Source organism: Antrostomus carolinensis, unplaced genomic scaffold, assembly GCF_000700745.2.
Source record: "Antrostomus carolinensis isolate BGI_N321 unplaced genomic scaffold, ASM70074v2 scaffold45147, whole genome shotgun sequence".
Classification (NCBI taxonomy): domain Eukaryota; kingdom Metazoa; phylum Chordata; class Aves; order Caprimulgiformes; family Caprimulgidae; genus Antrostomus; species Antrostomus carolinensis.
Window position 1 is genome coordinate 1 of NW_010328886.1, and position 11,855 is coordinate 11,855.

The 11,855-nt window shown below is 38.3% G+C and overlaps 1 protein-coding gene across 1 annotated transcript; it reads left to right on the forward strand.

Annotated features, from left to right (window-relative positions):
- Positions 1-5,352: 5,352 nt before the first annotated feature.
- Positions 5,353-6,244, forward strand: LOC104528384 (histone acetyltransferase KAT6B-like; the record flags this gene model as incomplete). Its single annotated transcript, XM_010172375.2, has 1 exon — positions 5,353-6,244. A coding segment is annotated over exon 1 (621 nt), but the record flags the coding sequence as incomplete, so codon positions are not given.
- Positions 6,245-11,855: the final 5,611 nt, after the last annotated feature.

Below are 11,855 nucleotides of genomic sequence, written 5' to 3' on the forward strand. Positions count from 1 at the left end.
GCAGGTGCACGCCGTTGCCGTTCTCTCCCGCCTGCCCTGCCCTGTCCTGTCCTGCGGGGTCGCCGTGTCCCGGGGAGCAGAGCCTGCGGGCTTGGGGTTTCCGCCTTTGAAATGAAAAATCCTGGCATAAGGCTTGGAGGGTTCAGAAGGCAGCCCCGGCTCGGCCCTTGTCAGGTACAACAAAGCCCTGGCGCTAGGCACCGGGCGTTGCAAATCTCCGTGGCTTGGGTGCACTGCAGAAATTTTAAGTAAGTTGGGAAGGGGAATATTCAAGGCTCTAAAGCCACGTTTCAGAAGTGATGTTCACACCGTATTTTCTTTGCCCAGACCTCACCTTTAGCATTCTGTCATTGATCGTTGAATATAACCTGCTCTGCAAGAGGCAAACGGATACCCCTTCTGTTAAAAATCACTAACCCAAGAAGAAAGGTTTTCAGTTAAACCCTCTTTGCAGCTTAACTGCTGGCAGCGAATATTACCTTCCCCTGCTCCCTGATGTTCTCTAGTACCGTATTTTAAAGTGCTCAGAACTTCCGTGGCAGAGGGTGGGAAGGGTGAATTTGGGTGATTTGGCTGCTGTCATGTTGTGCTGACGCTGTTTCCTCTGGTGGTGCTTGTTGCTGTCATGTTGTGATCTGCTTTTTAGCATGGGATCTTAAACTAGCTTAAGGGGTATTGCAGAGTGTAAGCACTTCATCTGTTTGATTCACATGTACCTCTCTTACTCCCCACACCCCCAAGCCTCTTGGTGTAGTTTTGAAGTTACTATAATGTCTCCTCATCTGTCTGTTTAAAGCTTGTGCAAGTTTCATTGCCCTTCCTTATTATAATTGAAAGCTGTATGTTGTATCAAGAATAATACGATGGCCAGCTTCATGATCCAAGTAGTTTTAGGTGTCATGTGTGCTGGGAGTCCTTGCCAGGATCTGCTTTCTCTCTGTCTTTTTGTCTGTGCATGTATTTTGCAATGGGGAAACAACTATCTTGCCTCTTTTGCTTCATTAATTGAGATGAGGGTGGAGTACAGAGTTGATTAGCTGCGTAATTCTAAGTAATGGCTTGGAGGAAAGAAAAATGGCAAAAAGCTTACTGAATGCAATGGCAGTCTTGCCTCCTTCCTCCTCTGCTGCAATCCTTACCTGACCCTGATGCTGCAGCAGAGAGCTGGTCTGCTGCTGCTTCTCCTGAGTGTGTGCAGAGTAGGTAGGAGGGAGCAGAATGAAATTATACTTCACAGGTCACCAGCAGGTTGCACAAGTTGCTGTCATCTCTCTTTTCCCCTTTCCCCCCTTTTCTGTTTATTTTTTTGGTAGCTGTGTTAACCTCAGTTTTTAAAAATTTTAACTACATTTAGAACAGACAAAGCAGCTGTCATGAATTTCTCAAAAAACACTTTAGATCGTATTTTGTGAAATGCTTTTGGATATTTGTGTAATAACTTTTAGTTTTGTTTCTTGGGAGGGGGAAGCATAGCTAATTTATTTGGTTTTTGTCATTCTGACTGCACAGCTTATTTTCACAATCTGGATCACTTGGGAATAATTCTAGATACTACTTCAGTCTAAAAAAGACCTCATTACAGGATTATAGGATTACTGATGACACCTAAGATTGACATGTTCAGTCAGTGCATTCTGTAGTCAGAATCAGCTGTACAATAGGTGCGTGCTTTATAAAGGATGTGTTTGCATTCTTTCAAATCCCAAGCTGCAATGTTGCAATTTCTTTATATTTATCTGGTAATTTATGACTTGGGTAAATGGACAAACCTTGACTAGAAATGGCTCTTCATGTTTTAAAGGTAATGTATTTTACTTTAGCCTCTGAATGCTTATGTTCTACAGCTCTTTGGTAGCAGGCTTGTTAACAGACTTGATCAGTAAAGTAGTGCAATCAAACTTTCTCAAATGTTTTTATTTTCAAAATAAGATACCATAGAGTGTAGAAGCTGAAATATGACATGTGACATAGGAAGAGCTTAATGACTTTTGCCATAAAGCTTGGAAGTGGTCCTGTGCACTTAGTCTGGAAAATCTAATTTGTGATTGCATGGGTTTGATTAGAAGTTGTTTAATTTCAAGAGGAAGAAAATTAATAAATAGACATGAATCCCTGCTACTAATTTATAATCACTCTTAAAATTGGTATTTCCTCAAAATCTGTTTGGGTAACCATCACACTTTTTATATTAAATGATGTATGACCATATTTTTTGTGGTTTTGGTGAAATTAAGTTTTAAACTTAGAAACCTGAGTGTAATTTTGAACTTCTGTGCAGCCTCTTATGTTGAATCTGGAAAGTTTGTTTCTAAACCAGTTTGTTTGTCCTTATCCAGTCACTCAACATGTCTATGTATATATCTCTGTATTGCCAGTCTTGGGTCAGTCTGTCTTAACTTGATTTATGAAAGACCTCTGTAACTTGCAGCTCCAGGATCACTGGGCTGAATTACATTGCTGGCAAAGATGTTAGTTGTTAAGAGGTTATTCTGAATCTTGTGTCTAGTACACCTTGTCATGTCAGTTGAGGAGGTCAGGGTGCTGCACTTCACGTACATATGCAATCAAAGTGGCAGAATGACAGATATGCTACCTTGTGGTAAAACAATTCCAGAATTGGATTGGATGAACTTTGCATGGTTTCCTAAAGCAGAATGAACTTAGATTCTGCTGGAGGGTGTGAATTTAAGGTGTCTTGATTTTTCTTCTTGAAATACCCTGCCCTGTGTGTTGGAAGCTCTGTGCTCCTGATGATACACTCAACTAGTTTTGATTTAGTAGGTGCTAGCATGCAGAAGGTTGTATTACACATAGGGAGTTTTTAAGTAAATACGTAAAAATGCAGTTTGAATGTATATTGCTGTGAAATTCCTGTACCAAGCAGCAGGCTTTACGTGAAGGTATAGGCTTATGTGCACCTTTTGCCACAGTCACTGGCCAATAAAAATTCCTATAACCCACAAGTTACAGCATTTATACTGAAGTGTTCATCAGCGTCCAGGTGCTTGGAACAGACCCTTCAGTATGTATTCTGGGATTTAATGAAAATTATGTGGTTGCTTGTATGAAATTAAATATAACAGCATGCAGTTTAAAAATGAGGCAAGTACGTCTGACTCAGCAAATGCAGTGTTTAGCATTTAATTAAGTGCTGACTATCTTCATGAAGTCTCATAGTAGAACGGCATAACGAAGTAACTTTTAAACTAAAAACTAGCTTTCTACGAATCTGGGGCTTTATATGTGGCTACAGAGAACTTCCAAATCTATAGGCAGAGCATATTAAATAGTCTTAATGCGAGTGAGCCTCCCCTATATGTAGAGTTCTGTTTTATTGTATTACTGTATTTTCAGTGCAAGAGTTGTGAGAGAATTTATAGGATTCATAATATGGACATTTGTTTCTTCCTTATATTTGTCTACATTTTGCAGCTACAGTGTTGTTTTGGAGTTTTCTGAAAACAGTTAATGTAAACAATGCTGTTAAGGAAAGAATGGCTTTTGCTAGCTGGATTAAATTAAAATGTCTGTTTACAGAACAAGTTATTGTTTTATTACAAATACTTGAAATGCACAGAACTGTTATCAAATATAACTTGCATGAGTACAGGCTGGAAGCAAGAGACAGGATCCAATCTTCATAGATGAATAGGGTTCAGTATGAGAGCCAATTAAACATCCAGGCCCTGCATTTGTATCAGGGATGTTTCTTTTCATTTTGGCAGTCAGTTGAACTTTCATATTTATAAATCTGAAAATGCTTAAGCTTTAGTCAAACCTAAAGAATCACAAATTCATTAAATGAATTGATTAGTATTTCTACTATTTGGGTATAGTAGAAATTAATACTCACCAATAACCAGCTGCTCTTTTGTTACTAATACTGTTGTGTAAAACATGGTCTGGACTTTATATTTAAAGAGATTTTTGAGGGGGTAGAGGGAGGAGAAGGTATGGGACCAAAAGTGTTTCTTTGTACTCATTTTCTTCACAGTTACAGAGGAATCTTTTTAACACGTTGAAAATAATTTTGATAACTGCATCAGTTCAGTTTTTTTCCTATTTATAATTTACTCAAGTTTTAAATATAATTGAAATGCAAGATGACTTGAATAAATGAATAAAAATAAGGTCCAAGTCTTGTGTAATCATTATTGTTAGTTATGGGTTGCTTGCCATAGCTTTATAAATGTAGTTTCAGGTTAACTCAGGTTTAGATTGTGCTGTGAAACTGCTGAATCTTCTACTTTGCAAGACAGCATGTTTATTGAGAATGAAGATTTTCCGCTTCTGTTTTTATTTATTTTCCTTTGATTTGAAGTAACTATACAATTCTGTTAACATCTTCAAAAGTTCTCCCTCAAATTTCTGGGGAAAAAAACACTAATACCTCAAATACATTTATCTACTCACTATGTCACTACTGTCTTAATTGCATTTTTGGCTTTTTTCTACCTGCCTCCGCCCCCCAGTTGTCCTGCAGAATGAATAAACACCTGATCAAGATGTTCCTTCAGGTTTCTTATATAGGTTTTTATAGCCACCAAATTTTTTGTTGGAGTGGTAATTTCCATGATAAGTAATGAAAATTGTTTGTTAAATTGTTGAGTCACCAAAATGTATTTTGTCAGTGGGAGCTCTTTATACGTGTTCATGCTGATAGTGTATTTTTGAGAAAATGCCTCCTGTTCCTGAGAGTTTGTATCACAAATGCGTGCCCCTCTGCACACCTTAGAATGAGAAGTGCCTTTGTGTTTCCATTCTGTATTGTGGGGTACCTAGTTATTAATGATGGATGTAATACTAGTAACTTGGATCTCATATTTTGCTTTTGATTTTACTGAGTTGTGTAATCACCATATGGCATGGCACTTAGAGGCAGCATACTGTAAGAAATGGTAGTGGTTAATAATTTGACTTTTCATCAGTTGAGGATTGTTTTTCGTGTGCTTGGCTTTGTTTGTTTGTTTGTTTGTTTGTTTTTAGTGCATGTATAATCCATGCACTGTTTTAGTAATTTTCTTATACCAGTGGGTCTAGAAATTATTTATTTAAAATATTAAAAAAAAATAATAAATATTTTCAGCTCTCTAGCTGAATGGAAATTGTCTAACAAGTCAGTAGTAGGTTAAGTATTGGGATGATGGAACTTAGGAAAACTAAAAGTGGAAAGAATTTATGATGACTTGTTTGGTGTGGGATGGGAATTGGTGAACGTTTCAAGTAATCTCACGAAGATTTTTGCATACTGCAGTATCTACAGTGTGAATGGATGTCTGAATGCATTGTTTTTTTTACTACAGCGTTAACTCTGTTCTCTCCCTGCCTCTTCTTTTTCCTTTTTAAAGGTTGCAACAAACTTTCTTGTAAGAAAGTACCAGTATCGTCACAAATGAATCCTTTCAACCTTTCCGTAACTGTAAAGTAATTGGAAGTTTCAGTCAGCAGACATTTCCCTGCCTTTTCTGACTCCTCAGGATGGATATTTTTGAGGTGCATCCAAGCAGTATGTGGAATCCTTTGATTTGTGTTTGAGGTGTGAACAGCCTCTGAAAGATCTGCTAAAAGGATAAGGAGGAACCTCTATGGGTAACCCTTGGCTGGAAACAATTACTGGTCAACCATGGTAAAACTTGCCAACCCTCTTTATACGGAGTGGATTCTTGAAGCTATACAAAAAGTTAAAAAGCAAAAGCAAAGGCCTTCTGAAGAGAGAATATGTCATGCTGTTTGTGCTTCCCATGGATTAGATAAGAAGACTGTTTCGGAACAGTTGGAACTTAGCGTTCAAGATGGTTCTATTCTTAAAGTTACCAACAAAGGCCTTGCATCCTACAAGGACCCAGATAATCCTGGACGGTTTTCATCTGTTAAACCTGGGACTATTCCTAAATCTGTTAAGGGAACTAGAGGAGCTTGTAATGAGCTTCGTAATGTGGATTGGAATAAACTCTTGAGAAGAGCAATTGAAGGGCTTCAAGAACCAAATGGCTCCTCCCTGAAAAACATAGAGAAGTATTTGAGAAGTCAAAACGACCTAGCAAATATTTTCAACAATCCTGCTTTTCAGCAGAGGTTGCGTCTGGGGGCCAAACGTGCTGTGAACAATGGGAGATTACTGAAGGATGGACCTCAGTATAGAGTGAATTATGGCAGTTTGGAAAACAAAGGAGCTGCAAAATACTCCAGCACTTTCCCAGCTTCTCTTCCACCTGTCAGCCTTCTACCCCATGAAAAAGACCAGGTAAGCCTGAAAAATGAAAGTATATGTAATAATGCAAAAATTATTATTCTTTGTTTATTTACCTAATGCAAAAATAATTATTCTTCTTGTTATTTATGTGCTTAAATGTATGTAAGTGAGGTTGCGTGTCAAAGATCCGTGCAGAATCGGTTCTGGTGAAGGAAGTTTACTTACCTCCCTGTGTCCTGCCATTCTGCGTTGGGTAGTTTGCTCTTTGGATTTTCAGTAGATAAACAGAGCAGCAGGGAAGAGTACAGCTGTATGATCTTTTCTAGGTGTGAGATTGTTCTGTCTTGCCGGGCAGACTGGTGTTGCTGAAATCTGCAGTGTGATTTGATTGTAGCCTTTTACCTTCATTTTGCACCTGGATGTACTTGATTTTCTTGTAGTTTAAACACTGTCTGAAATACTACCCATAGAACTCTTGATACTAAGACTGTTAGAATTATTATTTTTAAAGGTATTTGGATGTAGATATTTAGCTTTAAAACTACAATTAGTAGGAACTGGGCTTAATGTAAATATTCTAGGAATATAAATGAAGATGTCAGAGTGACAAATTGAGCTAAACTGCAGAATCCTCCTCCTATTTCAGTTTTTCTGGACTTCCAGCATGGGTTAAGTTTTGCTATTACTTGGGCCCTGTTTTCAGGTTAATTATGCACAGGGTTGAAGCCTTGAGGGAGAAAGGGGTGTCAATTAGTGTTTTGTTTATGAAAGGGTAGTGTCAAAGACATTGATTTGTAGACATTCTTTGATCATTCCCCATTCACTGTGGTGAAGTGTGTTTTGAATTTTCAGTGTACTTGGGGGGCGGGTGGGGGTGGGGGACAGACAGGGAAGCTACCGCCCGTACTTGAATTGGGTTACTTAGAATACTTGTAAGTTGGTAGTTTGGTGATATGGTTCCACACCTACCACCACTCTTAACCTAGACAGCTTTGCCATTGTACAAGTACCATTAGTGTCTCCTGCTAGAACTGCATGGTGGTTTTCAGTCGCCTTTTCCTTCAGATGATTGTAAGGCATTGGAGGGTGCGGAGCAGGAAATGCTTGTGTTAAAAATATTTAGTGAATTCTAAAAGTACAGTTGTTTGTGGAACTGTCAGAGGTGACATTACAAATGTTGGCAGCTGTAGGCCGATTTCTGTGAGCTTCTCCAAATAGATGTTAAATATGATTGTTTTTATATGTGGAGATCTATCTATTTCTGTCAAATTGGACTTCTCTGGTATGTGAAGGATGCATGGAGCTTCACACTCAGAATGGAAATTCAGAAGTGTTGCTTACTGTGCAATTACTACTGTAGCCATGCACTATAAAGAATTAATTACTTGTAGCAGTAAAGCTGTCTGTTTCAGTACTTTCAGAGATTCTGTAATTCTGATACTTTAGTGATATGAAAAATTTGAAAGCTGGAGTACTGAGCAGCCAAAATATTGTGATACTGTGATGCTGTGATGAATTCTGTGGAAACAAAAATCTCCCCTGTTAGGCTACCTGCTGGGACTGGCATCCATTGCAAGGAATGTTAGTTGGGTCCCAGTGCTGAAAAAGCCTTTACTACCATACTAAAATACTGGTATAAGGATAAATCTGTCTTTTAGAAGTTAGCCAAACAAATCTGTTCTCTAGCGAGTGCTTTGGCAAGAAATAAGCTTTCATTTGGGTGCCTCAAAATTAGCAGTGAGTTGTGTGTTTAAAGACTGTTCATCATACACTTTTTTTTCCTGACAAAAACAGTTTTGATGTGAGGTTGGCGAATCAGTAGTTGCCTATCAGTGTAGTGCACTGCTTAGTTGTACTAGTTGTGGCACAGGTTACTGGACAAATATATGTAAACTTGGTTTAAATATGGGATTTTTGCTGGTCTTCAAACTATATGGCTTTAAATACACTTAAAGGACCGTTCTGAAAGTAACTAAATAGGTGTCTGTTATTGTGATGTGACTGCATGTTCACTTGAAATTGATGGTAATTCTTGAATGAGCAGAACAACACTGCAGGAAAATGGTTAGGCTGTTTTTACTGGGAGTATTTAAGTGTCAGTATGGGACATGTCAAGATTATTTGTTGAATTTTATGCACTAAAACGTAGCCAACTGGCATCTCTCAGGAATGGCTAGTCTTGAAAGAGATTGGTGTATTTTAAAGTTTCTTTAGCTGTTTATATAGCTAGCACAAGTAAGGCCTGCTTTTTTGTTTGGGTGGTTCTTTTTATTTGTTTCTTTGTTGTTTGTTTTTAAATACTAGAGGTGAAGTTCAAGTATCTCCTCTGACTTTCCTTGAGAAGAAAGAACAGGAGGATGTGCAGAAATCTGTTTAGGAGTCTGGAAGTTTGAGTAATTTTGACTTTTTAAATGTATAATTAATATCTCATTAGGATCAGAGAGTTAAAAGATTTAGTGCATTAGAAGTACATCAGAGCTTTCTCTTTGTCAATCTGAGTTTTCACATTCATAGTACTAAATGCTGACTCTGAACCTTTCTTCCTGAGTGCTAGAAGGTCATCAGAAGAGATAGTGTTTTTTCTTTCGTTTTCATTTTGGTTTGGGTTTCTTTGTTTTTTCTTACTCCCCCACTCCCTCCTATGCCAAAGGCAACAGAATATCTAACTGCACAAGGTACTATTCCAATGCAGTGCCACTGAAGTTAGTTTGACTATGTTACAGGGGTGCTGAGTGTTTGGCACTTGATGAAATACTGACATGGAACAGGAAGCTGGAAGTACTAAATTTTCCTCTCAGTGGTGGTGATACGGAGCCACTTTTCTTGTCTTCCTGTTAACCAGGTGATCCAATGCAACTAGATATAGTCCTCTTGTTTCATTAGATGTAGAAGTAGCTGCAGTTAGTCACAGCAAAATAGCTTGTATTACTGTGTTTCTTCCTATTGTCCATAGGCCTGGAAGGAAGTTTTTGTGTAAAAATTGTATGTTTCCTTCAAGTGTTACCCTGACTCCTGTAGATTTGGGTAAAGATGTGTCAACTCCCAGTTACAGGATGAGGAAGTATGCAGCACAGTTATTTGAATCGACTCTTCCTCTACCCCTTTCCATTCACTGGTGTGTGTGTGGGGTTGCTTTTTCACTTCTGTATGAAGCGGTGCAAGCACAAGGCTCGAAGGAAGGACAGATTCCATTGGAAAGTCAGTAGCTGTCATCAGCTATATAGTGTACATCATAAAAAGTGTAATGAGTATTACAAATTGCATTTCAAAAGAACATCACCGTTATCCTAAATATTCTAGTGGTTACATAAAGGTAGATGTTGACTTGATGTGGACAGGTTGCTTGAATCAAAGCACTTCAAAAGATGCCTGTTTTAAAGTGTTAAATTGGTATGTTAACGGAGCTAACCAGCCTCCAGCCAGAGGTGGAACTGCCTTAACAATAAAGGGAAACTGAAAACAGTGGTGTCCTTTAGGATGAAGGCTTTTAATGGTTTTGTTTGTTTGTTTTCCTGCAAATAAAAACCAAAAACCCACACAAACAAGAAAGTGGAAAAAGAAGGAAATTTGTTGCTCAGTAGTTTGATCTCATGCACTTCACTGTATTGCAGTGCATACTTAGATTCAACAATTTAACTGCTCTTATATGTTCCTCCTTATGTTCATCATATCTTGTACAGATATCTTCTCTCTTGTTCTTCACACCTTCTCTCACCCAGCATCTTCTGGAAAGGGCTGTGTGAGTATGTTAAGCAGAAAATGCAGTGTAAAAACTGGCAACATAGAAGGAAAGGGTGTGAACAGAGAGGAAAATCAACCTGAAAATATTGAGTGATACTTAGCTATTCAATAACCCTTTGATGCATTAAAATGCACTTCTGGAAATGCGTCAATAAAGTGGTATGTGAAAGTTATGGTTAATCTTTAAATGGGTGTTTATTTTGTCTTTAATAATGTCAACTGTAGAATGGCAGTATTTTTGCTGTTTTCTGTGTGCATATGCTGTGGTGTTCCTTGTTTTCCTTGTACTAGACAAGTGCTGGGAAGGTTATACAGTTTGGGTACTGCATGAAACCTACTAGGTCTTAGGAGTTAGCTGTCTCATGAGCACAAATACTGTGTGAATATAAACCTGAAGAAGCAGATGTTTGTAGGCTGTGGACAGCTCTTTATTTATTTATTTTTAAGCATAATTTAAAAGGACAAATAGAGATTTAAAAGGTGAAGGGGCAAAGGCCATTGTAACATCTTCAGAGGACTGTGGAAGTGCATAGCATATCTCAGTGGTTACATCACTGATAAGTTCAGAACAATTACTACTTAGAGTATACTTTGAAAGATGCAGTGCAAATGGAGATGACTTGATCCATGTATTTTCTTGATTCTCCTGAATACCTCTTGGAACAGCTCAGCAACTGGATTAATAATTATTTCCATCTGATTCTTGGCATTAACATTTTTATTAACCCTTTCACTTTCAGTTTGTCTTTCTAAGCTGACCTTCATGCAAAAAAAAAAAGCCCTTGTATTAGTTTTTCATACTCTGAACTCATCTAATTTTCACTGGCCCACGTACATCTAGCTTTTCAAAGTGTAGCTTGGCAGGGGTTGAATTTCAGTTTTCTGGTATGTAGCTTGTGCCAGTGCAGACACTGGGTGTTCCTCCTTCTGTCTTTCAGGCAAAGGGCCAATCTATAGAGAATTGCTTTTTGGCATCCAGGCTCCTCCCTACTCAGTTTTTCAGCTTCCCGCCTTTCTGTAGGTCGACAACAAGAGACTGTTGGCTGAGATTTCTTTACTTGCTCTACTTTGTTCCCTCTGGCCTCTAGAGTTTCCACTGAGCAGAATCAGAAAAGTTGGGCAGAAAGGAACTGCTACACCATGTATCTTACAGATTTATGCATAAGGGCGTATTCATTATGCATAACTTTGGAGCTGGCTTCACATGGAGTCTGTGCTCCTGAGAATGCATCTGAGCACCAGGAAAGTTTCTGTGAAAGAGTGTCTGCAGTGCTACAGTTGAGGAGACTGTAGACATGGGTATGAAAAAAGAAAAATGGAATCTAGGCTTGAACTTCAACAGTCCATAAGAGACAACCTGTATTTCTCCTATTGTAACAGCTTCATGGTGATAAAGGACTGAGGAATGTTAGTGTTACTTGACAAACACTGACTCTCAGGTTTATACTTCTCATAATCTCAGTTCAGAAGATACCTTAATTTCTTGGAAGAGTGGCCTGCACCTCAGTACCTGTAGCTCTTGTCCTTGAAGTCCTGGGATGATTGATAGGTGCTGCTGCTCTCTGTCATTTTTCTGCTGTCCTTGTAGCTCCTGAAATGATAAAAGTACCAACTCCATGCATAAGCCAAATGAACACTTACAAATGGGTCCTATTTGCACTTGAGATACTGGAGCTTATCAGAAATTGACTAGTGACTTACTCCATCTTCTGAGCAAGTAAAACCAAAGTGGAAAAGTCTTGTGATCCCATATCATGGAGAAGTAGCTCATATCACTTTACATAAATATATATCAGGCTTTTGGGGCTTTTTTGTATTTTATGATTCAACATATTTGTATCAAAGAAGCATGCTTGTAAACATTTTCTTCAGTTGTGTGGTGGGAGGGGAATTAAAAACTGCTATCATAGAATCATAGAAT